We start from the raw sequence: 26,033 nt of genomic DNA, 5'->3' as shown, positions 1-26,033 counted from the left end.
AAATGGGGTCTAAAAACAAACCGAACTTGCTTTGTATTACCTCTATTTTTATTTACATGTCATATTAGATTTGTCCTAAATTAAATTTAGCCAACTTTAACCAAATTTATAAAAAAATAATATTTACAATATCAATTTTTTCATTAAATTCATATGTTGGATAGTATAATAGTTGCTGTATTTTTCTATAGATTTGATCAAAATTAGCTAACTTTGAGTTAGAACAAACATAATACGAAAGGTAAATAAAAACTGCGGCGATCTAACAGCGGCCGAGAATTCAACGACTTAACTACCAAATAAGGCATTAATTAGAATTGCTTCTAATTAATTTATTTTTAAATTACTAGAATATGTTATATTTTAGGATGGATGTAGTAATATCCATATGTGTCAGGTGTCATTTGCTGACCTAATTAATTTATCTTTAAATTACTAGCATATATTATATTTTAGGATGGAGGAAATAATATCCATCTGTGTCAGGTGATCCTTTGCTCCATCCTTTGATATCTGGATCCCCATTGTAGACTACTCACAAAACGATGTTTTCATTACTCAAGTTATGAATCCGTAATAAAAAAAAGGTAGGAGTCCATAAATGGTCTCAAGATATCATTTTTTTTGCTAGCTAAAGATTTTCATATTGACGAGTTATCCGCCAAATTTTTGGTAACATTGTACCATCATATAGCCGTATCATTAAATAAAGTCACTACACGCATCTTTATATTTGGTAGTCTTGTACAATCATATACTTGTATCAGTAAGTATGGGTCTTTGTCAATGTCTTCTGAGCAATGGCATTAAAAAGTGAAGTAAGAATTGCATGAGTAATTATATTGAAAAAAGAATCACATGAATGTAATCCAAACAACAAAAGCGAATGTTACTGAGATATCATATATATACAAAGGTTGCTTTATTCTTATTTTCATAAGATTGATATAGTTAGAAATTTGTGTTATGAAAGTCAATAACCCCATAACAACTTGTTTAACAAGAATATAATTATTATTTTGTATACAAAATATAAATTCAAAACAGACTCAGCTGTCGTCGACTTGTTGCGAGCTAGTTTCATATTTGCAACAAAACTTGTTCTTTTAGATGGAACAACAAAAAACTTGTTCAGCAAGAAGAAAGGTCAAAACCCAAAGGAAAAAATTTCAAACCCGAATCCCACTGGCCACCCACCACTGCCGTCCCCTGAATCCCCGACCCCGATGGAGACATCGCCGCCGCAGAACCCTAGCTCCGGCGACCCCTCCGATGCCTCCAGCCTCGCCGCCGCCGCGCTCGACGTGCCCGCGCGCGCATGGAGATCCCTCGTCTCGCGCCTCCCTCCCCTCCTGGCGGCCGTCTCCGACCTCCAGCGCCGCTACTTCGGCGTCCCCCGCCGCCGCCGGCGCAGACGCGCAGCTCTGCCGCTCCCGCTCCGCCCTGCGGCCGCGCACTCCGCTCGGTGAGAATTCCCTGCGGCGGTTGGCTTGCGCTTGATGCTGGTTCCTAGATACCCGCGTGCTTGGGATTCGAAGTCTGAATTATTAGCTGACCTAGGAGTGCCATTGAGATCGATCATTTAGGAAGTGTATACTGCGAACTTCTGTTTGAACAATGTCGCTCAGGTGCTTCTGTGGGATTTCGCTTTGCACGTGTTCTTATGTTAAACTGCAGAGTGTCGACTAGGCACTCAAACTTGTGCGAGTTTTGGGCTATTACAAGTTGTGGATTCATATATAACTCGGAATGATTGCTTAGACATTTTTCAGTAAAAGCAAAAGCCAACCCAACCCATGATTTTTCTTTAGCTAATTGTTTGTTGACCTATTTACTCTGGTCTAATATTTTTTTTGTATGCCACTGTGATGAAGCAGGATTACTTAAGTTCTTTCTGATTATTTATTGTTTTTAGGATTGCTGGAGAGATGCCCAAAGCCTTTGTCATCTTAGATGATGTTGTGCAACACACCCTGACCAATTTGCACAGTATTCACAAAAGCTTACTATTTTGGCAGGCCAAGGCTGAGGTATTAAGTTAATTCATTGGCCTTTGAAGTATTTTTAAGATCTAAATATTTAGGGAGATGCATCTTATTCTTTGTGTTATTTACTATTTTACATGTTGAATACTTCTTCTCAGGGAACAAATTCTCAGAAAGTGTACTTTATGATCTTTGAGAGAGGTCCAAGGGCCTTTGTTGACGCAACATATCAAACACTCACTAGACTTGGGAGCAATGGACGTCCAGTCCAATACATTTTGCACTCTGCATCTGATATGGTGTCAACGAAACTTGCTGCCCTGGCAAGTATGCAACACTGCTTGGCTACTTTTCTTGCAGAGGTTTGTTTACTTCACTTCGTCAAGTGCAATTATTATAACAAACCAGTAGTAATCCTATAATTGTGATAGCTCTGCTTATGTCTAGTAGAGTAAAATTTTATCTTGCATTCAGATTTCAGTGTTAACTTTTTGGGTACATTCAAACATAACTTCTGTGCTGCTCTGATCAAAATTCAAACTCACAGTTTTCATCTTGGGATTATAATGCATTGTGTTACAGGCATATACAATATCACACAGATTAAATAAACTCTACTTGCCTCTTGTGTAGATTCATTCTGAAGTTGATAGATGCAGAGAAGGGTTAACTGCAAACTCAGATAAATCTCTACATACATTATTCATTGTTTTAAATACCACATTCTCCAAGCTGGAAGTATCACTTAGAAATGCTGGCGAGGTATGCAATGCTTATGTTTTATATATTCTTGTGTTTTATCTACATCAAACTTTCTTGTTGTATTTAACTAAGTGCTTTCAGGGGCAAGATGAACTATGCACACATGATGGAAACTCATATGAACTGTTTGGGAAATTACCAGAAGTTGATTTAGAGAGTCAAGAATGGACGGAGTCCTTATTAACAGATGGTATAAGTTTAATCTATCAAAACCTTCAGAAGTTAGATAGTTTTCTGTCCTCTCAGGTAAGCTAAGACAACCACACACGTGAAATTTCTGCTTAGGTTCAAGATCAGTGTTCTTTATTGTTGAAATACATTGAGAATGCAATGCATCATATTTGATCTGTAACTATACTAACAGAGTTTTGACTTTTGATGTTACCTGCTTGTTCTGCCTGTAAATAATGTTTAAATGCACACAACAGTCTGTGACTTTGCTGATTAGAATTGGTGGTAGGATCAAAGTGAAAGCTATCAGCAAACACACTGGACAAGTGACAAAACATCAAAATTCATTACGTTTACTAGCTGACAATCATGCGTTTGAGTCGGATTTCTATAGTTGTATCTCATTATTAGCATACTAGTGTACCATTTTATGGACCTTTTTAATTGGCACTTTCTCCTGATTTTTTATTGCTGTTATAGATATTTTATTCTGTGGTACTTGGCTACTTGCCAGAAATAAATTTGGTTTGATCACTAAATTAGCTGCTGTTGTTCCTTTTCCTGAAATCTTATAGTGCTTTAGAATTTTAGATATGTATGTTCCTTATGAGTCTATTTAAAGAAATGTTTTGTTGATCAACTATATGAAAAGAAGTTCTGTAATGGCAGCTCTCAAGCCATAAAAAACCAAACAGATTGACCATATACTGGTTACCCTACACATGTGGCGCATTGGGTCTCTCTGTATGTTCTCTATGGCTTTTACGCCATAGCAGCTTGATGGGAAGTCCTGATATCGATAATTGGATTCAAGATGCTAAGGAGTCTGTGGCTGGATTTTGGGATGAGCATGTTGAGAAACCAGTAAGATACTTCGTATATATGCACTTCTATTTTTTCTCAGTATAGTGTAAGTCACCAAAGTAAATCAAAAGTGGGAAGACAGTAAGAGTCTTTTTCTGATTGCCTATATATTTACATATATAAGAAGTTATGTGAGTTACTAGATGAAGCTAGATCATATTAGTCTGTTCCTGGAAATATCAACAAGGAAATGCAGAGGATTCCTCAGACAACTAAGAAGCATGCTTCGTTATGTATTATTGGCTGTAGTCTTTTGTTAGTATGGTATAAGATGGCATGTCAGTAAATCCATGTGTTCCTTAAAGGAGTATATGTGCATACAAGCAACTTAATTGAAGAGTTGATGTAAACGCAAACCGTTGCTGCAGGAGTGCAGGTTGCTCCATTTTAGCTGTGAATTCCTGACTTCTAATTGAAGATAAAATGGAGTTCTAAAATTTGGAAGTTAGTTTTACTACTGTACTCACTGTGTGACTATTTCTCTGCATTTGTCACTCATTAGATCATTTCCATTAGAGATGAGCTTTTCGAGACATTCAAGCAAAGAGATAAAGGTGTAATGGAAAATCAAGAGGTCCAACTAACTGAAGATTCATTGCGCAGGTTATCAATCAAATGCTCTCTCTAATTTCTACTGAATGCTGATTTCTTGAAGCCAATGTCTGCTTTTACTTAACCATCAAATAAATACAGCAATGTTGGTGTCTTGCTATCTATTTGACCTACTTTAAGCATCAACTGTTATATTTGAATAAATTTATGATGGTTTTATATACTTGTTTTATTATTGTACAAATGTGCATATTAATTTATCAGTATATGTCATTTCAATGTTGTACCAAGCATACATGTCTTAAGCAAATACAGTGGGAAAATGACAAATAGTATTGTAAGCAGGGGTGGTAATGGATCGCGGCCCTAAAGTCCTTTCACAATCCAACTCAGGCCTTGATCAATTTTTATCTCAGAAACGTATGAAATTTTCAGCCTGGCCCTTTTTGAGCCAATCCTTGAAATTTTTAGGCTAAAATTTTGGGCTCTTTACCACCCCTGATTTTATGCAACTATTATATTCTTCTGCATGTAAAAGGTCATTAGGTCGTTTCCCTATGTCTACTTGGTCTTATTTACTGTTGTGGGTACTTTTGGTTTATAATTAAACACTTGCACGTGTGTATGTAACAGTTTCAGGCCAAGTATACCTATTAGCACAGTGTTCATATAAACATGTGCACCTGACCTAATGTCTTTCTTTCTTTTGTCTGTGAATTAATAGCTATCGCTTCTCATAAAGTTATAATTTGCATTGTTTAATCCCAGTAGTTACATAATACATGTTGGGCTTGTCATTCGTAGGATGCTAGTAGCCTTCTGTGAGCAAACAGAAGGTCGAAAGTTGCCGGAAGATTTACCTGTGCAGGCAATGTTGGAGACTCTCACGAAGAGGTAAAAATGTTTGAACTATGCCAACTGTTGTTTGACAAACCTGACACCCGTCTCATTAGCTGTAGGCTGTAGCTGTTGCCATTTCCAATCTCAGTAATATTTCATATGCTCCAGTGTTCAGTTATGATTTCCTCGTCCTCAAGAGAGCAATTTTACCATTCCATACGTCTGCTTAACAAATTATACATTCTACCACCTTTAAAGGTATCTATTCTCCTTTGTTTACGAAAGGAAAACTTTGTGCATGTTATATGTTATATATCTAATTAGAGTTTCAGTTGCTTTATGAACCTATATTGTTGTATGTTCCAGCAACTAAAGCCAATAATCTACCAGAAACTCATATACACAATTTGCCCCTTTCAACTTCATGGTTGACTCATTTTAATGCTATTTGAGCTGGAAACTATTAGCCATTCAAATTTAACTGGTGATACAATAGTTTCTTTTCTGAAAGTTACAAGCACACAATGGATTTAAATTAGTGTCGGAGATGGTTGACTCATTTTAATGCTATCTGAGCTGGAAACTATGACCCATCCAAATTTAACTGGTTCCTTTCTGAAAGTTACAAGCACACAGTGGATTTAAATTAATGTCGGAGATATCAATATTCTAAATCGGCGTGACCTCAGCATATTCTGAAATCCGATTTGAAGTTGATTTGATCCCACATTTGAATATTGAATTGCAGAATAAGGTTATGCTATAGAGTTTTATCCGACATTAGTTTTGTTTTTACATTTGGTTATACATGTCCTGAGGAAACTTTCTTAACTTTGAGTTTGTACTCAGTAATAGTTGCCACATGCTTCAGTAAACTAGGAACCAACCAACATCACCATGTATGCAATCGCTTCAATGATTCAGGGATTGTTAATGTCAAATTTTAGTCCTAATCATGCCACTTCTTATGACTAATTAGCATGATTAAAAAAAACTCGACCAGTGGGGGAAAGACCGCCCCTGCCGCATTGCACTTAGAAGAAATCTCAGCCAAGCCAGCTGAGAACCCTATAGGGCCACACCGTAACCTGGGCCAACCACGACCCACTGGGTTAGCGACCACTGCAACTACCCCCTGGTAGGAGGGCCCAAACCAACCACTGGTGCCACAGGCTGGCGCCCTGCCACTATTTTTTGGGTTGCCAGCGAGGTTTTTTTTTTTTTTTTTGCTGCCACCAGGATTCGAACCCTGGTCGGTGTCTTCCTCAACTGGGAAGCTTGCCACTACACTACAGGAGTGTTGGCACTAATTAGCATGATTGCATGACTATATCTGGCATTGCACCCATAAGATTGGATTATTTATGAGAGTATAGTTTTTGTAGCTGCTGTACTTCTACTGCGTCAACTGGCTGATATGTGAATTTCTCTGGTTTTGGATGACTAGTAACGCATTAAGTTTGGTAGTCTTCTTTTGTTCAGAGGTCAACGTTCACATTTTATTAACCTGTTGAGTGATGAAATTATGTGACCACATTCATTTTCACTAGTCTATTTTGATCATTTTCTTTAAGCATTGAAGTGTTTTATATTTTTACTTGCATTATGCAGATATGAAAAGGAATTGATCCACCCGATTCAAAATCTGTTCAGTGGAGAATTAGCCCGTGCCATGCTTATTCAGGTTCTCTCTCTTCTTTACTGTTTTTCAGGTACATTCATTGAAACTGAGTGTTTCACTGATCTCCAATTTTGGAATTTCAGATTCAAAAGCTTAAGCTGGATCTTGAATCGTAAGTTTAACTAATTGCTGTCTGAAAATTTTGATGAAATTAAATAAGAATATATTTTGTCCTGTCTATTACTCACTGTTACTGATGATTAAAGTGATCTTACACAGGGGACTACTGGAAATGGATCAGATTCTTAGGGCAAATGCTATAAACTTTGCTGTTCTTGCAGCTCTTCCTGCTTTTGGTCTTTCGCTTCTGCTGCTTATGTTACTGCGAACATGGATTCAGCGCGTATGTATATAAACCATCAAAAACATTTTGTTGTTCACAATTTCACTTTGGGCTATTTGCAGTAGCTTTAGGCCTACTAGATTTTGGTTTTTTTCTCTTTAACCTGTTAGTGTTACTTCTCTGTATGGTTTACGTTGCATGAAAGTGGATATGGAAAGTAGAAACTAGAAAGGACTATGTTAAATTTGACTAACTATTCACGTACTTGTTCAACAGGATCATGGTGCAGAGGGCAGAGGTAATATTGCACGATGTCAACGGAGGCTGCTTCTTGTCGATGTAGAGAGAAGGCTTATGGAGTTTCAGCATTACAGGGATAACGGAATGGTAATTTCATCTACATCTGAAATTAGTCCTCTCGACTCTCTTTGTGTTCTTGTTTTATATTTATTGCTCAATGTAGGGCTCACTTAGCCTTCTATTGCTGATTGTCTTTACTATACTTATAGCACTTTAGACTTTAGTTCCTCTGCCTCATCTTGTTCTATCACCATATAAAGTGCCAAAACCGTCTTTTTAGTGTTTTGCGTGTTTACTGATCAAGAAGGCACCATGCACCAAATTTTTTGAACCAATTTGTAAGCCTTGTGATCATCATACATTCATACGAAAATTCCTTGAATTTGATGTCTTCTAGGAGGAAGAGGCACGGTACAAGTTTGGATTAGTACTTTACACCCTTGATAGGCTATGCAAAGCTGTTGAGTCACACGCAAAAGAAACAGGCGAATGGTTAAGGTCAGTCTCTTCGTGCAAAATCCTTCACCCCTCTTCTGTTACTTTTGATCTGATGCGTATGGAACTGTTTGCAATGCAGCTTGAGAGAAGACATTTTTGATCTGGCAAAGCTCGACATGGGAATGGCAGACAAGATGGTCGTTGTGTCACGACTGAAGTGGATGTATAACTGCTTGCTTCCATTCTCATCTAGCCGTTTGCCGCGTCTCTAGTTTTCTTGTGTGACGAACTGGACGTCATGTTTTTGTTTTGGTCACTCCGTGCGCAAGTTCTACAGTAATCTAATCTACTCCGAGATTTAGTACGGCAGTTTTGGATATTTTGACACGGGATACCTGAGAGCTTTGTTGGGCCGTGTACTCTGACGGAAGAATGGTTCTTTCTGATGTTTTGTAAATTTCATCAGGATGGATAAGGTACATCGAGGGGGCGAAAATGGAAAGAGGCCCCCAGTTTCTGAAAAATTCTTGACTTGTTTGCCTTGTTAAATCGGACGGTCTGTATGCCCGACAAACAGTTTGCATCGCTGGGTTACTGCTCATGTGCAAGCAATGCCTTGTTCGTGCAAGAGATGAATTCCTGCCTGCCACTTGCAATTGTTGTTCCATATCCCATGGTTCATGGACAAGCTGCATGCTGTTCTTTTTTCCATTCAGCCGAAACAAAGAAGATGCATGAGTACAAACTGTTTTCTTTTTAGGAAAAAGATGTGTAGAAACTTATTCAACTGTTTCATCAAAAGAACATCTCTTATTCACGCGTGGCGCTAGCGGCCACAGCACCCTTGGTGTCCATCACTTGCCGATCATGGCGAGCAGCGCGTCCTTGTAGTGGCCGTTGGTGTTCTTGGCCACCGCGTCGGCGAGCTTGGCCCCGTGCTGCTTGGCGTAGGCGTCCTTGATCTCCTCCATGTCCGCGTCGGCGCGGGACACCACGGCGCGGGTGAGCGTCGCCTTGGCATGCTTGTCCGCGTCCTCCCGGAACGCCCTGCCGATCACCTCGGCGAAGTACTTGGGCGGCGAGTCCAGGCACCTGACGGCCTCTTGCAGGCACGGTTCGCCGGCGAAATCCTGGCCAGATTCATGTGCGAGAAATTCGTATAAGAAATAAAAAAAGCATTTGTTCAAGGGAAAAAAGGGGCAATTCATAATGGAGCAGAGAGAGACCTCTTCTAGTGGTTTGCCGTGGAGCTCCTTGTAGATCTTGAAGGTGGCCCTGAGCTGGGGCTTGCTCCTGGTGGCGAGAATCCTCACGACCTGCTCGTTCTGCACCAGCCTTGCCGCCGAAGCCGTCGCCGGCGCGGCCTTGACGGCGGCCGCCAGCGCCTTGGCCTCCTCCGCGGCCAGCTCCTCGCTCACGCGCGCGCCCTCGTACCGGTACGCGGTCACCAGCCCAACCAGCAGCTGCAGCCAGCCAAGCAGCTGTGAGCGTGCATGCCAGCGTATCACGGACCATGGAAGGGGAAGCAATCAAGCAGGACGCACGCCGGCAGTGGCGTCCTTGACTTGGTAGGCGACGTCCTCCTCGAGCGAGCGGTGGTGGAGCGCCTGGTACGCGCGGCGGGCGCCGAGCAGGTCGTCGGCGGCGCGGGTGCAGGCGACCTCGACGAGGACCCCCCGCGGGTGCGCCGCCCCGTGCAGGGCGTAGTGCGCCCACCGCGCGTCGCGCTCCCACGGGTGCAGCGCCCACAGCACCGCGGCGTCCCGGAAGCGCGCGAACTCGTCCTCGAGGTGGCGCAGGTACTCGTCCTCGCACCGCTCGATCCCGGCGCCGGCGCTCGCGGAGAAGAAGCCCGGGAAGCCGCGGCGGAACTGCGCCCGGCGCTCCGGCTGCCGCCGCCACCGCCCCAGCGCGGCCACCAGCGCCGCCTCGTCCACGCCCAGCCCGCCCATGCCTTCGTTTTAATTTGGACTCGTGTCAGCGTTGTTTCCATTTCCGCGCGCACGTGCACACGGACAGCTCCATGCGAAAGCCATGGACGTCGTCGCGCAGCAGGAGAAGTGTACCAATACCAACCTGCGAAGGCTCTGGTGAGGTCCTGGTGCTCGTCGGCGGCGGCCATGGCTGGCGGCGCCGGCGCCTCCCTGTGCTGCAGGTCCCTCTCCTGCTTCCTCGGCGCCTGCTGCCTGGGACGCGGCGGCTGGGGCGACGCCGGCGGCGAGCTGTTGCTGCTGGCTTGCGCGAGGACCTGCTGCGGCATCGCCTACGCAAAGCTCGCCGCGCCCACGGCTCCCCAGGTCCGGGTCGATGTCAGAGGGTGCCGGCCTGTTTATTTATACTGGTCGCCGCCGCGCTTTCTCCATATATATATGCTCTGCCGCAGACGACCCGCACACGTCACCACCAGTAGCAGTTTGTCGCTTGATGGCGCATTGCATGCTGCAGAATCAGTTCAGATACCAAAAGGAATAAAAAAAACGCTGCAGAATTAATGACAAAATTCATGGCGTTTACGAATTTGGCCAGGTTCGGCGGCACGGCCAGGGGAGCGTTTGGTGACGCGCCTGCACGCGCGCTTGCTTGGTGGGTTTGATCGGAGAGGGGTGCGTGCGCGAAGGTCTGGTGTCTCTGTACAACTCTTGTGCAGAGTGGTGGCTCACGCTGCTCGCAACTACCTGGTGACATTACTGTCCTTGTCCATCCTTCCTTTTACTTCCTTCCACGCTCGCACGTTACGTTACCTCCCCTCATCGATCTCGCTCGCCTTCCTCCTCGGCGTCCGGCCCGGCCGTTCGGCAGAAGGCATCACCGATGGCGCCCGTCGCCGCCGCCGTCCCGAGCCCCGCGCAGGCCGCGGCGGCACACGCCGAGAGCCTCCGGAAGGCCGTGCAAGGTGAACGGGTCACGCGCATTCGCCTCGATCCCGCATCGTTCTTACCATTAGCCTCTGACCGAGCTCCCTGCGGCGCTGGCTCGGAGCAGGGTGGGGCACGGACGAGCGCGCGCTGATCGAGATCCTCGGCCGGCGGACGGCCGCGCAGCGCGCCGAGGTACGCCGCGCCTCTGCGGGGCTCTGCCGGGAGTCCCTCCTCCACCGCCTCCGCTCCGAGCTCTCCGGTGACTTCCGGGTAGAATACGCGCGCGCGCACAGCTTCATTTCCTTCTCTGAACGCGTCACCAGCCGACCGATCCATGGCTCATCTTCCATCCGCTTCAATGCGTGCTCTCCCCCCGATCAACCAGACCGCCATGGTGCTGTGGGCGATGGACCCGGCGGAGCGGGGCGCGCGGCTGGCCAACGCCTCGCTCGCCGCCGCCAGCAGAACCATCAGCGACCAGCACGCCTGGGCGCTGGTCGAGGTCGCCTGCGCCTCCGCGCCGGACCACCTCGTCGCCGTGCGCCGCGCGTACCGCTCCCTCTTCGGCTGCTCGCTCGAGGAGGACGCCGCCGCCTGCCCGGCGCTCCAGGACCCGCTCAGGAAGGTAACCAATCGAAACCTTCAAGGCAAGCCTCACTCAGCTGCCGGCAATGGCGTATCGCTCGGCGCGCGGTCCCTTTCCCTTGATTCGATCGGTTCTGATCTCCCGCTCGGTGCTTCAGCTGCTGGTGAGCCTGGTGCGGTCGTACCGCTGCGAGGTGGAGCTTGTCGACGAGGACGTCGCGGGGATGGAGGCGGCGCAGCTGGCCGAGGCCATCAGGAGGAGGAAGCAGCCGCACGGCGACGAGGTGATACGGATCGTGAGCACGAGGAGCAAGAACCAGCTGCGGGCCACGTTCCGGCGGTACGAGCAAGAGCACGGCACCGGCATCGACGAGGTACCTGCCGCTACCCAATCCGTCAACCACTCGCCGTCGAGAAACAATAGCCACTGAACTCTAGACTCCTTGTTGCCCTGTTGCCAGGACATCGCCAAGCATAGCAGCAGCCAGTTCGCCAAGATCCTCAGGAGCGCCGTCTGTTGCCTGACATCGCCGGAGAAGCACTTTGCAGAGGTAAACCTGGCTGCGATACTAAGATTATCATCGGCATTGCTGATAGGCTTGGGAGAAATGCTGTAACTTTACTGGACCTTAAGCGTGTCCTTTGTTTCGTCAGGCTATCAGATACTCCATCTTAGGATTTGGAACGGACGAGGAGACACTTACCAGGGCGATCGTGTCCGGGTCCGAGATCGGCATGGAGAGGATTAAAGAGGAGTACAAGGCCAGGTTCAAGATCAGGTGACCAGCGACGTCGTCGGCGACACCTCTGGGTATTACAAGGACTTTTTGCTGACCTTGGTGGGGAGTGAAGATTAGGCAGCCTGCTTCTATGATGTAGAATGTGTATGTATCCACAACCACGAAGCAAAAGGTTTAATCAGAGACCCAGAGTGCATGGTTAACAGTTCATGCTGTGTGTTAAGGACTTGGGTTATGCACCGTAAACATGGAACTTCGAAGATGCATATTCATCGGTTCTTTTCAAGATTTCAAATGGCCATATTGTTCAGATCTACCAAAACATTATTTTTTTCTGCAGCTATTTGGTAATTCCAAAAGGCTCCTTTTTTCCGCTCGGAAAGGCAATTTAAGCAGAATGTTCTGAGGCCAAAACAATTTGCAGCAAGCATAGTACGGAATTTTTTGCGATGAGGAATGAACTAATCTAGGATCAAGTTATTGTGCATGACTGTATTCTCTTATTATATGGTGACAGCATGTTCTGCGGCGACAGAGTACAACAGTCCAAACGTTGGAACTATACGATCACCGATTCACAGGGCCTCATCCTCTACTGACTACTATCATGTTAACAATACATCTCTCTCGTTTGAACACAATGCAAGGCTGGTGTCACACGTAAAGAGTACCAAGAAAAAGAAACGCCCCTTCACAAGAAGCACAAAAGTGATGTCTGCTTGTAATCAAGTATTTGCCCATCTTGATTTCTTATTAACTTCACAAGACATCCTCATTTCTTCCTGGATGAAGATGACGATGAGGCAGCAGCAATTATACCACCAGCAACAAGCCCCACAAGTCCAAAGGCGCCAGTGATGATAGCCATGCCAATCATACCATCTGCATTCAACATCCACAAAGTAATGTTAACCCAGGTCAGAAGAACCATAAACAGGGCAAAACTATAGGAGTTTTGCTCTATCATTCTTTATATTTTGTCTTGATCTCAACTTTTCTGGGTGGGGAGGTCCCGTATTGGGGCATATGTGAAAATTCTATCCTGATATTTTATCCCCTGTCAATGGGCATTATAGTAGGAAATGGTAACTTATTGGGAATTAGTTTTCCTGCCTTGATAGTAGCCATTATAGTAGGGAATGGAAAAAAGAATGAATGGACAATCATTTTCCTACCCTGAAATTGGACAGCATAAATACAACACCTACCTCTTCTGGTTTTTTCTTCAAGGAGCCTTTGCAAAGTCAGAGCTTGCCTCCAGTCAGGTTGAATCTGAAAAGAACATGAAAAATGTCTTAGTCAACATGCAGGCATCAAATTCAGGAACGTTTTGGTTAACAGTACATGACTAGATAAAAAACAAATATGGAAGATCTCAAGGGAATAACAACAGAGAATGCATTTTGTGATCAAACCTCTAAGCATCTTTCCAAAAGCTGTCGGCTTCTTGTATAATCCCCAGATCTGTAATGGCCAACAGCCAACAAATAGAGCTTCTCCCTTGTTTGCAGCGGGCTGCTATGCCTGTCCAGTGAAGCTGGCAACAGATAACATCATGAGCTCCCAGTGAGTGAAAGCAGGAAGGTCGGACTTAGAGGGACAACAGAGAAGAAATAGATTGCAGTGACCAAGAGTCAAGAGTGGCTTGGTTCAAGTGAATTGTGCAAGGTTCTGAGCCTACGATGAGACTAGCCTAGATTGAAAAGAATAGCAGTTTTCATTGTTAGTAACTCTTGTGTGCTAGTTCCTTTAAATTTCACACCTTCCAATTTCAGCAATGTAGACCTCATGTACATGACAGTGCCAACTGGGTCTCTCAAGAGAACTGAGCGAACGAAGTCGAGCGATTGAACAGAAATCCATGTGTGTAAGACCCTTCTTATAACATGGCATGGGGCAAATATGTATAGTTGTGAAGGAATAGAAGGAGGACTCTTATAAATTTTCTAAAGTCATATTTCACAAACAAACTCCCAGCTACTAATGCATTGGGAGGTTATCAGGATGTGCATATATCACCTTGAAGCATTCCGATGCCCCGGTTGACATCTTCAGGCTGTCTAGAGTGAACAAGCGCCCAGGAGAGCCTCATAAGGCTCTCATTTTTCTGTTCTTCATTTGCTGCCTCAGCAATCTCCCCCTCACAACCCTGCTAAGAAAAATTGATGATAAGAATGCATGGCACCGATATGCCACAAAACGGCGATCAAACACAGTTTGACCGGATAACATGACACAGTCGGGTAATTGGTTTGTAATCCTCCATGGTCCCAGTAGAGCTATGGTGGAATGGGAGCTGATTCATTGATTCAACGGAAGACATCCACCGTGTGGTTACTGAATTCCCCATCACGGCACGGAACCTGTCCCGGAGTTCGTCGGGAACAAACGACTCAGCAGCACGAGCAGCGAAACCCGCGCCAATTCGTCAACCGCTCGCGCGCATTCCACCCCCAAATTCGCCGCCGCGTCGAAGCAGCAAGAAAGCGGAGGGAGAAAGGGCCGAATTGGGGGGCACTCATCACCAGGCCTCCCCAGGGAGGCAGCCGAGGCCGAGCCATGGTCTCTCGGTGAGAACTGAGAAGCGAGGGGAAAGAGCGGCGTGAGGAGCTGGGAGGACGAAGGAGCTTACGGCGATGATGTCGCGGTCGCACCAGGGGAGGACGTCGCCGCCGCGGAAGATGGAGCCCACCGAGTCCATGAACGCGTCCATCCCGCCCTCCCTCCTTTTTTCTGCCCTTTTCCGCGGCTTTTCGAGGGGTGTTTTGATCCGTGGGAGGGCGGTGCGAGTTTTATACGGGGTTTTCGGTGCGGCAGACGAATGAACCCGAGGTAGCCTTGGGGGCTAAGCAAGGAAAGGAAGCCGTTAGCGAGATGAGGCAGCGAATGACTGTGGTCCTGTGCCGAAACTTAGGGCCAGTTTGGCAGATCTCCCAGAGCTGATTTTCTGCTGAATCCAGCAAGAGCTCTGCCAAACAGTTTTTCAGAGAGAAGTGATTCTCTGCTAATTCTGTGGAGTGATTCTCTAAAATGAACTAAGAGGCTGGGAGCTGAAAAAAGTAGCTTCTCCTGATTCTGTGAAGTGATTCTCCATCAAGATTTTAAGAGTTTATGCTGAAGAATCAAAGAGAATCACCTTCAGCCACAGAATCACTTCTCTTAGAGAATCAGCTCCCACAGAGAATCAGGATCAGTTGGAGCTCTACCAAACTGGCCCTTAACGCGCTGAGCGGTGAGCGCAATTTGCCTGTATCAGAAGACCAGAAGTTCCTGTATTTGTTGATCCATTCCACACATATATATTTTGCCAGACGAAGTTAGGAAAAACATTTGGTGTTGAAGACTTGCTTTGATATCGAGTGAGTAAGATGTTATTTCGTAGTAAATGAAAAGCATGTATTATTTAATTAAAGTGAGAGAAGTCATCGGTATATATCGTTCAACAGTAGTTTTAACATCAAAAGATGTGTTGATAATTATGATTAAATATCTTGCAATCTCATTTAGTTATCCGGAACCTAAAATGTAAGTCATTTTACTTTGTTCTAAGTCAAAGTCAAAGTAGTCTAAATTTGACCAAATTTTATATAAAAGAGTAATAATATTTTAAATATCAAATGAGAATAATTAGATCTATTATGAAGTATATTTTTATAATTTATTCATTTGATGTGTTAGATGTTAATATTTTTCTCTATAAATTTGGTTAAACTTAGTCTGCTTTCACTTAGAACAAAATAAAATATCTTATATTTCAGGACGGAGAGAGTAAATCGAGAGGTAATATTGGAAGAGATAGGCTATAGAATGTTATGAACATATGTTTAATTCTTCTAAATTGTATATTTTCTCTCTAGCAACTATCTTCTTCAACCAACATTAAATAGAGTTACATGAGCGATTATAAAAAAAGAGAGAGATAGCTATTTATATTAAGCAGATTGTTAGCGATAAGACCAACTTACAATAATTTTTGGTATACCTCACCTTACCTTTTATATACCGCTGATAACTTTTTTCAAGTTACAAATTCTACTCTGTACCTTCTATTTTAAGGTATGATATATAATTTTCCTTCTCCGTGCTCAAATATAGTGTAACCTAAGCTATTTGGTTGTAGTCAATTAGTCATGATTACTAGCTAATATTACATTCCTTCAATTTATACCGGTGGAACTTTAGTTTCATGCCATACATAGCTCTGTTTTATACGGGGTGAGTGCTCCCGGCTTATTAGATCGTCGTCCGGCAAGGCAACTCTATAGAAATATCATTTCCATTGATTAACATATTATTTAATATTATTTTTATATTTTTAAACTAGTTAACTGTTCTCTACAAAATGGGATTATGAAAAATCCAATATCTTAGAGGTATATTTATGTCAAGATCCTTTAAGATGCACTATCTAAGTTACTATAAATAAAACTGACTAGTAATTAGTATCAAAATAATAAATCTAAAAGTAAAAGAAATAACGTGCATGTGGTGAGTCTTCATATTTATTAAGTATGACATCTGGCATATGCTCATTTTAAATCTAAACATCACCGTTACATAGTAGGATAACATATCCTACTTCTACATAATGTGTGGTCTTGAAAAGGACACTTAAGTCAATGTCAACCATAAATCATGCAATCCATCTCTAGAGAATTTGATGATGGGACGTTTGTACTTAGTATAGAGTTCTCAAGTTTACTCCAACCATATTGGATTTTGATTATATAAAACTTGATAACTATGACATAATTGCTTGCACAAGGATATATATCTTTTTAATGAATCATACTAAATCTTTATCTTCCGTTATTTCTTATCAGAAACGAATTTACATATAACGTAATATTCCTCCCGGTGATATTTTAAGATAACATGTCCATAACCTCTTAATCTAAATATATGGCTAAAAAATGCTCTAAAATCAGCCTGCCATCATCGTCATTACAAGCTTACCAAAGATGCAAGGATTCAAAGGGGTTCAGCAGAATAACCGGCGGTCCCTGATGAACATGTTCCAGAAGGCCCCGAGCCCAAGTGGTCCAAAACCAAACGAAAACCCTTGCCAAGAGCCCAAGAAGAAAAGAAAACCGAAGCAGTACACACACCACCACACGCAACAAGGAGAGAGCAACAGAAAAGCCACCGCCTGCCGCCGCACGCCCGCACCTCCCTCGCTTCGCCGCGCACATCTGGCATCACGCATCTCCATCCCCAGCGCCGCTGCCCATCACATTTCCTGGTGCCGGCCGCCGAGCCCCGCGACCCCGCCCACCAGCTCCACCCGCACGACAGCACACGCGGAAATGGCGGCGCCGGCGCTGCGCTCGGCGGCGGCGAGGGCGCGCGCGGCGGCGCTCTCGGGAGGGCGGTGGCTGGGGACGTCGTCCGCGGCGGAGACGGAGAGGGAGAGGGGGAGGGAGAAGGAGGAGGAGGAAGAGAGGGCTGGGTGGGAGCTCTCGGCGGCGCGGGAGTACTACGACTACCGCAAGTCCATCTACGGCGACGTCACGCACCGCGCCCTCCTCGTCGACGCCGTCGGCACCCTCGTCGTCCCCGCCCAGCCCACGGCACAGGTCAGCGAGATTTGCCGTTGCCTTCCTCTTCAAGTCCGCTTCTTCGTGTTCTCGCGACTCGCAGCGTCAGTCAGTGATTCTTACCTCAGGGTGTAGCGAGATACTGTGATTTGCAGTCTGGGTGGCAATTGAGCTGCGCTCCTGTAGCATGATAGCCTTCTGATCAATGCTGCTTGGATTGAATTGTTGGGTGCCAATTTGCACTGCGTTAATGTGGCTCGTGTGGTTCAAATTTGTCTGTAAAAGTTTGGTTTTTCTGAATTGTTTGTTTGTTCCCTGTGCTTAGGTGTATAAGAGCATTGGTGAGAAGTATGGAGTGAAGTATTCAGAAGATGAGATCTTGATGAGGTACAGGCGGGCATATGAGCAACCATGGGGCGGATCTCGTCTCAGGTGCGAATTTCTGATGCTTAAATATGCCATTTACTGACAGTTTGTCTTACTCTATCCTGATGCCATACTGCCAGTTTGTCTTACTGACAGTTGTCCATTTGATATTGTTATGCCATACTGCCCTGTTTCCCGCATTCTTTTGGTTAGATTTAGTGACTGTTTGTTGGTGTGATGCTAGTTGATTAGCTGAAATGTCAATTTGCTGATGTTGGAGATTACTCTTCTTCCTTTTTCAGTGATTTGATTTGATTTTCTATGTTTGCAACTCCATATGAGCCTGCATCAAAATTGGTGTGCGGTGCCATGCATGTTGCGCAAAATGACATCTAACAGAGCTCAGTTCATACACGGATTAAGGACTCCTAGTGCACGACTGCCTTGCCACTTGTACGCATAAGGATTCACAGTTCAACTGTTACTTATTAGCAGCCCTAGATTCACAAATAACGAGAAATGGAAAAAACCACTTGTACCATAATGGCTCTCGGTTCACCTGCTACTTATTAGCAGCCCTAGATACGCAAATAACGACAATTTGGAAAAAAAGGAAGACTGAAAAATAGTGAAGCGGTTAGATGAGGCAAGCTATTGCATTACTTTTCATTCTTTTTAGGTTTGTTTATTTTAGTATCAAGCTGCACCCTTAAGATCTATTTTTTTTTACAAAAAAAAGGTTGCTGCTTAAGGCTTCCATGTCTCAGTGTCCCCAGACACATATAGGTAGACATGTCTTTTATGGATCCTCGGACAACAAGCTCTGCAAAGCTACTCTTTTTCCAAAAGAAATTGGCCGTGGTGTCAATTCTAGCTTTGTATGGTTAGTGGAGAAGCCATTGCTTGTATTATGGAGCAGAACTACAGTGTCACTTAATCTTGTTCTATATTTTACAATTGGAATGGAGTTACAGTTTGAATTATTTATCATTGTATCCTATGTTATCAGCTTTATTCATTTCTTTATTTTCTAGTGCTATATTTTCATGATCTCATAATTCATGAAAACACATTTATTTGCTGTGTTTCCCAATCAGATAGTTTGATCAGAACCTTTCCTCAAAGGTGCATTCATAGACCAATTTAATCTGGCTCCATTTTTATTTTTTGTTTCCTACTGCAGATGTACTTATGTGCATGGATTGTTTTTTGTTGATAAAATGGACCCTCTTTAAAACCACCAGGAGAGCTTCCCTGGTATAGACAGCCAGGAAGCTGTTAACTTCACTTTTCTTCTTGCACTCAGTTGTTCTTTTGTGATTACTTATTGGCAGCACCCTTCAGGGAAACTGTCCAGAGATAATGTTATTTGTAGACATGTTTGGATGTGGGCCTATGCTGATCATTGCAAGCCTTTTATTTATTTACTTGTTTGTTTATGTAGTCATTGCAAACCCATTACCTGTTATTGTTATACTCGTTCTGCTGTAATACTTCATGCTCCTGTTATTCTCTAAATTATCCTCTTTTTTTAGAATGCCTGTTCTCTATATTATCATTGATCCATTTTGAGATTAAGTTATTATACCAACATGGACCAGGTATGTGGATGATGGGAGACCCTTCTGGCAGCACATAGTAACTTCTTCTACAGGCTGTTCAGACGCACAATACTTTGAGGAACTGTATCAATACTTTATGACAGAAAAGGTAACATTAACTATGTAGTCAGCAAACAGAGATAACTTAGAATGTTGTCTTTGTTGTCTCTGACTTCAACCAGACTAATGAGAAGCCTTTTGTGCTTGCTAGGCTTGGAAGCTTTGTGATCCTGATGCTGAAAATGTATTTAAAGCTTTAAGGAGAGCTGGTGTTAAAACTGCCGTTGTCTCCAATTTTGATACCCGTCTACGGCCACTTCTGCAGACCTTGAAATGTGACCACTGGTTTGATGCAGTTGCTGTTTCGGCTGAGGTTTGTTGACTTATATTGTCATTCTTCAGCTTCGATTAGAAACAGATGCACTTGCGACTACAAGTTATCATGTTTGTATTGTGTACTATTACCTTCTGCTGTTGTGATCTAGTGATGTAGTGATTCTTGTTTCTATGCAAAAACATGTATATTCAGTTTGAAATTTTATTGTCATAGTCATTACTTCCAGGCAATTTTCTGTGTTGAGAACTCTTCGTTTCTGTATACTGTACAAACAGGTTGCAGCGGAGAAGCCGAATCCAACAATATTTTTGAAGGCCTGTGAGCTTTTAGGTGTGAAGCCTGAAGAAGCCGTGCATGTTGGTGATGATCGCAGGAATGATATATGGGGCGCTAGAGATGCCGGCTGTGATGCTTGGCTCTGGGGCAGCGACGTTCACTCCTTCAAAGAGGTACTTCTATTTCTTCTATACACCATACCCCCAGCATTTACCATTTCTTTAGCTGAAATTTTCTCCTGGGCGAAGTAGCTCCCTTTTCTTGTTCTGTTGGTTGTACCTTGCAAGTGGTCTGGCAATTGGCACACTGTGCTGGTGGCATGGGTTCCTGCGGTTCTTCTAGAGGTTTCGCCCCACGGGGAGCTAATAAATTCCGCCATCGGAGCACATGCCCGGATTTTTCACTGATTGGCATAGTGATAGGAGTATTGCTGGTACGGGCGTACGGCCCACTGGGCTGTTGGTGAAGGGTAATGGGCAGCTCTGTCAGGCAGCCACGCACTACAGGGAATTGATGGATACATTTGCGGCCCAGTGAATCCCATTAGCCACGGGCTAAAGAACAGTCCAGATGTGAGACCGGCATGTGACATTCTGGATAACTGCTCATGCAAGAATTAGCATTTTTTTCCCGCGCTTATCTTCAGATATTCAGAACATTTGAGTTTTTTGGGATGAAATGAAAAGCAGCAGGTGCAGCAAAGCAACGCCGTCTGTTCTGACCTTTGTTTACGCGTGTTTGCGCTCTTGGTGCAGGTGGCTGAGCGGGTCGGCGTTGAGGTGGCGAACAAGTGAAGTGACCCAATCCACCGGTGGTGCCGCCTCGGCAGCGACGAATACAAGTACAGTGCAGAACAGTGCCCAGGAGCGCGGTCGTGAAGATGATGATGTACATAGGATAGAGAGTGAAGTGACCCATCCTTGCTGTGTTGCTGTAGCGTGTCCGTCGTACAAATGCTGTGGAAGATGTAGAGCTCTAGTAGTATTAGCTAGTGGTCGTTCAACTGCGGAGCCAGGTTCGCTGATGGCGCAGCCTTGCTGATACCAGACTGAGCTTCAGCAAACCATTGCCTGTCCTGCTGAGACCTGGTTACATCACGCTGTGCGCACGCGTCAGCGCGGGTGTGTGTGCTCGACGAAGCTCATCACGCCGTGTGATGAGGAGATCTCGTCCGCGCACGAGGGCTATTTCCATCGCGGCTGCATGTACAGACAGCGTGCCTGCGAGCGCTCAAGTCGGACTCAAGACGACGAAGCAATGCAAGGAGGGAGGGCCAGCTAGCAGTCTAGCACCGCCGCAGCCGCAGGTGGCGCCGGCAGATGCTACGTACAAGTCCGGTGTACGGCAAGACAAGCACGAACCGATAGGGTACTTTAATTAATCCTCGTCGTCGCCCAAGCGAGAGTACTTTAATTAATTTAATCAGGAACCACATTCTTCAACCTGCTGATGTTGCTAAGCTGCTTGTTTCTGACCTGCGGTGCACATATATTAGCAAATGGAAAAACGTGCTGACGTGCCGTGGAACGTAGGAGCCAAAACTTCAACCTGTCATAGCAGCAGCAGCCGTCCTTCGATGAACACGTACGCGGTTCTGCTGTGTGTACGTTACTAGTTCCTCTTCAGCATTGTCTGCAAAATAGTTTGTATGCATACGGTACGTTTTGACCTTGCTTGCCGCTGCCTCGTCCGTTCTCATCAGAAGCCATTTTTGGTTGTCAAATTAGAAAACTTTGTCAAAATTTATATTAAATATATTAACGTATATAACACTAAATAAATACATTGATAATATATTTATTTATTTAATGATGGATTTAAATAAAGTGATTTTATATTTTAGTCACCGGTGCAAAACATATCTGTTTTTAGGTTTTTCCTATTAGGTCAAACCATCTCATGTTCTTGGCTATTTTCATGATTTAATAAGTATGCCTATTTTCATGATTGATTTGATGAATATGTTCTTGGCTTCTTGCAATTAGATTACAGTCCATAAGTTTAGAGAGGGAGCACGCATCACACGTGTGGAAAAGTATGGCGCTCGTGGCGTCCACATCCTAAAAGAACAAAAACACAATGCACCATGTCAAACCGAAACCCCAAAACAATGTCGTCGCTCCACCCAAAACAAAAACAGAAAAAAAAATGTCGTCGCGGAGATTGACTAGCCATTTAACGCACAGGTCGTACTAGCTAATCCGGAGATACGCGTAAAATACAGCCGCAACGCAACTAATAATATAAGCGGCGGCCTAATTAAGCACGGCACAGCGTTAATTAACTGCAGACTGGTCCACTCTTCAGTACGTACGTATGGTTACTTTGCTTGGATACGCATGGATCGGATACGTATGGAAACGGATTCGCATATCTCAGATATCCATCTTCCTATTTCCTTTTAATTTCCATTCACTGGGATGGATGGAAGTGGATCGGATACGCATGGAAACGGATTCATAGGATGGATGGGAGTGGATCGGATACGCATGGAAATGGATTCAGATATCTTGGATATTTATTTTTCTATTTCCTTCTACTTTTTATCCCTACTCGGAACCACCGCGCTGACTAATTGTTTTCATGGACGACGGACCGGGCTGGTTGTTTGAATATAATTGTTTTTGCGCAAATAATTCATCCATTCAAAAGCTGCTTTTGGCTGAGTCGCTGACATGTGGGCTTAGCTTAGGGCCTGCATTTCAAAGACATTGAGCGTACGCACGTTGACCATTTTTTTTTAGCGGGCGCAGGCTATATGTTTGCGGCGGATAGCAGATAACTGACGGTAGATAGGTACGGTGCCTATCTACGTAGCTGCGGGTTGAACAATCTACAGAACAAGTCAGACCTTCTCTTGAATTCTTGCCTAGCAATTTCACTCGTGGGATATATACGTACTCTGCTCCGTGTGAACCGATCGAATACGTGCATGCGTATCTCGTTCCGTCTTGTTCCACGCTTCCACACGCATTGTTTGGGCGGCGCGACGTGCATGGCGCGGCTTAGTTACCCCCGACTCCGAACGCGCCGAGCAAACCTTGGCACCTTTGCTTTTGCTTTGTTTGCTCTTCGGTTTCGATCCGTATGTTCGTGCCCCGTCGTGCCGTCGCGTCCGAGACGACGGTGCCAGTAACAGCAGCAACCCCTTGTTTCGTGGTTTGTCCGACTCTTTCAGCCCGTAACCTAAGGTATTCTAATAATTATAAGATATATTAAGTGAGAGTATAAAAGATACATATACTCCTATTTAATATCATGTTTGGTTGTCATTTTAGCTGGCTGTGAATAACTAGTTTCCAAAATATCCTAGAATATTTTATATTTAGATATAAACTTTGTACCCTTCAATGCTTTATATTTCAGAACGGAGGGAGTTTATACGAATATACAACGACGTATTTCCTCTCGCTCTCTCAAAAGAAAGGGGGAAAAAAGAAAAGAAAGAGAAACTTGTGCTACATACAGAACTGGAGCGTGGATCGGCTGGCTCCAGAGTGCTACTATACTGCACATCATTGTTGGCATTCTGAACTTCGCATCGCCGCTGCGGAGGAGGATCCGCTTCCCAGGCCGCGGCCGGCCGGGGATCGGAGTGCCTCTCATCCGAGCTAGGAAACTGCTCGAATGCTCGATGGATGATAGATATCATGATATCAATGACGCCAGGTTGGGCTTCCGATCCCAGCTGAGACATCAAGTTCAGATCAACATCTATACACAGTTAATTTCCTCCGACAAAACAAGCGAGAGCGAGTAGCCTGCACTCTGCACATAGTACAAATCATCAAACGCCTATACGCTAAACTACCAGCTAATTGTCTAGCACGCAGCAGCTGCGGCTGCTCATCGCTTCTTCCCTCCGTATCCAAGAATTTGCTTCAGCGACGACGAAGAAGTAGCAAGATGGGTGGATCATCATCAAGCTGCAGCTGTTCGATCGATCGAGCAAGCTCTCCCCCTTTGCCTTGTCGTCCAGCTCGCGCGCGCTACTATCTTTCCCCCTTGTTGGCATCGAGGCCCAGGAGCCTGACGGCGACGGGCGACAGCCTCCCGGGGCTCACCGCCGCGAATCCCCTCCTGCCCTTGCGCTCCTTGATGGTGTCCAGCCGCGGGGACCACGCGCGGCCCCTGGTGGCGCCCACCAGCTGCTCGTAGTGCTTCCGCAGCTCGGGGGTGCTGCACAGCACCCCGGCGCACGCCTCCTCGCCGCCGTCGCCGCCCCCCTCCCTGTCGGCTGCTCCGGTCTTGGACGTGACGGCTCCGATGAGGAACTCCGGCGTGACCTTGATGACGGTCCGCCCGTCGTCGCCCTTGACGTACTCGAAGGGGCTCTTGGGCCCCCCCGCGATGGACGACCCCCCGCCGGCGGCCCTCTCGTAGGAGAGCGCGGCCAGGGACGCCGCGGTGAGCGCGTCGTAGCCCTGCGGGAGGCGCTCCACGGGGAGCACCAGGTAGGTGGCGCCGGCGAGGAGGCGGTCCTCGATGGCCAGCACGGGCGCGGGGCGGCCCAGGTAGAAGCCGTCGGCGCGGCACACGACGGTGCCCGCGAAGTCCAGCATCACCTGCCCCACCAGCTTCCCGTGCCGCGCCGCCCGCGACTCCCCGCCCCACAGCACCAGCCGCGCCGCCCGCTGCCCGCGCCGCGACAGCAGAGCCGCGCAGAAGTACGGCGCCAGGAGGCAGCCTCCGCCATTGGCCATGTCCAAACTCCAAACAGGTCGCAGGCGATCGACGGACCGGCCGGTCAGCGAGCGATCTCGGGAATGGATGCAAATGGGTCTGTCTGCACACTAGCTAGCTAGCCTGCCCGACCGGGCCGGCTGCTGGATATATGGGTGTGGACGACATGGCCGGAAGGGGTAGGTTTGACCGCCTTGAGAGGGCGCAGCTAGCTAGCGCATGTGAGCAAAAACAACCAAGCCACAGCTCGTCGGCGGTCAAAGTTGAAGGCGTTCCGTCCGCGCGCGCGTGCCTCTCGCCCGTTTTGCTTCGCTTTCGTTTCGTGCGCGCGAGAACTAGTCCAAGGAAACCCTTTTTAACGAGACGTGCCGCTAGCGTTTTGCGTCGACCAGTGTGATGACTGGCCGGGGTCCGAGCGAGCGAGGTCGTCGTCGTCTTTGCGCACCTTCCTTCAAGGCCATGGATCCGTAGCTGATGCTGCGTTGGATTCGGTGAGAGAGGCGGATCCAACGGCCCACGATTTGTGTGCCCTAAAGCACAAGTGTGTGCTAGTAGCTAGATGGACACTAGTATTAATTAGACGTCACTGTAACTTGCGGTGCTTCCATCTACTTGTGGATGCCGTGCTGGCGTGGATTAGTCGAGTGGCCTACCATGCCCATGCGTAACCAGCCGGGGTTTAGGACGAGATCTTTGTTTGACATTTCTAACCAAGTTGCCGCATATCGCGGTTGCTGGCTAGCTAAGAGTGGTGCCTTCTTTTAGCTCAGTTCTCATGACTCCTTGCATGCATGCATCTTGGTAGCTTTTTGCTCCTTTCGGTTCTGGTGGTGTTCGTACGTTCCCTATTCTGTTTTGTCCTTTTTCCTTTGTGACGGCCGGTGAACTCCGGTGTTTTTTGTTTCTCACCATTGAATTCAATGAATTGAACGACACCTGACCAAAACATATAAAATCAAACTGTCTTTGGTTCCCTTTTGACCCTTTTTTTTAAAAGGAGAGAGCTTATTTTAAACTAACAGAGCAAAGTTTACGATCAAAGGTCTAAAGCCGCCGATACGCAGGCCGGATGGCCAAACTTTTACCTCATTTCCATCTCATGCGAGTTTTGAGATACACACCCTATTTGAGCTCTCTGAACGAAATTAACTTGAACCAGAATAACCAGCGAGAG

The 26,033-nt window shown here is 45.6% G+C and overlaps 5 protein-coding genes and 1 pseudogene across 5 annotated transcripts; 3 read left to right on the top strand and 3 right to left on the bottom strand.

Moving 5' to 3' along the window:
* Positions 1–1,163: 1,163 nt before the first annotated feature.
* On the top strand, positions 1,164–8,506 carry LOC112877392 (protein DGS1, mitochondrial). The gene is made up of 14 exons (XM_025941691.1): positions 1,164–1,465; positions 1,916–2,030; positions 2,144–2,347; positions 2,619–2,747; positions 2,829–2,993; positions 3,588–3,782; positions 4,285–4,385; positions 5,139–5,228; positions 6,786–6,858; positions 6,939–6,967; positions 7,075–7,198; positions 7,415–7,525; positions 7,836–7,936; positions 8,016–8,506. Exons 1-14 carry the CDS (start codon positions 1,227–1,229, stop codon positions 8,146–8,148), a joined length of 1,809 nt encoding a protein of 602 aa, XP_025797476.1. The 5' UTR covers positions 1,164–1,226; the 3' UTR covers positions 8,149–8,506.
* Positions 8,507–8,557: 51 nt separating this feature from the next.
* Positions 8,558–10,160, bottom strand: LOC112877393 (annexin D4-like). The gene is made up of 4 exons (XM_025941692.1): positions 9,953–10,160; positions 9,421–9,830; positions 9,103–9,339; positions 8,558–9,006 (listed from the first exon to the last, which is right to left on the bottom strand). Exons 1-4 carry the CDS (start codon positions 10,134–10,136, stop codon positions 8,731–8,733), a joined length of 1,107 nt encoding a protein of 368 aa, XP_025797477.1. The 5' UTR covers positions 10,137–10,160; the 3' UTR covers positions 8,558–8,730.
* A 446-nt stretch (positions 10,161–10,606) lies between these two features.
* Positions 10,607–12,267, top strand: LOC112877364 (annotated as a pseudogene).
* A 259-nt stretch (positions 12,268–12,526) lies between these two features.
* LOC112875685 (mitochondrial fission 1 protein A-like) lies at positions 12,527–14,880 on the bottom strand. The gene is made up of 5 exons (XM_025939621.1): positions 14,692–14,880; positions 14,079–14,208; positions 13,475–13,596; positions 13,268–13,331; positions 12,527–12,941 (listed from the first exon to the last, which is right to left on the bottom strand). Exons 1-5 carry the CDS (start codon positions 14,770–14,772, stop codon positions 12,832–12,834), a joined length of 507 nt encoding a protein of 168 aa, XP_025795406.1. The 5' UTR covers positions 14,773–14,880; the 3' UTR covers positions 12,527–12,831.
* A 2,268-nt stretch (positions 14,881–17,148) lies between these two features.
* On the top strand, positions 17,149–21,661 carry LOC112875625 (haloacid dehalogenase-like hydrolase domain-containing protein 3). The gene is made up of 6 exons (XM_025939546.1): positions 17,149–17,635; positions 17,922–18,028; positions 19,564–19,672; positions 19,775–19,936; positions 20,176–20,349; positions 20,932–21,661. The coding sequence occupies exons 1-6, from the start codon at positions 17,366–17,368 to the stop codon at positions 20,968–20,970; spliced, it is 861 nt and encodes a 286-aa protein (XP_025795331.1). The 5' UTR covers positions 17,149–17,365; the 3' UTR covers positions 20,971–21,661.
* Positions 21,662–23,868: 2,207 nt separating this feature from the next.
* Positions 23,869–25,160, bottom strand: LOC112876875. The gene has a single exon (XM_025941055.1). It carries the CDS (start codon positions 24,877–24,879, stop codon positions 24,169–24,171), a length of 711 nt encoding a protein of 236 aa, XP_025796840.1. The 5' UTR covers positions 24,880–25,160; the 3' UTR covers positions 23,869–24,168.
* Positions 25,161–26,033: the final 873 nt, after the last annotated feature.

This window comes from Panicum hallii, chromosome 9 (genome assembly GCF_002211085.1).
Source record: "Panicum hallii strain FIL2 chromosome 9, PHallii_v3.1, whole genome shotgun sequence".
Classification (NCBI taxonomy): domain Eukaryota; kingdom Viridiplantae; phylum Streptophyta; class Magnoliopsida; order Poales; family Poaceae; genus Panicum; species Panicum hallii.
The sequence above is the reverse complement of the archived record's forward strand: the minus strand, read 5'-3'. Positions and strand labels throughout refer to the sequence as shown.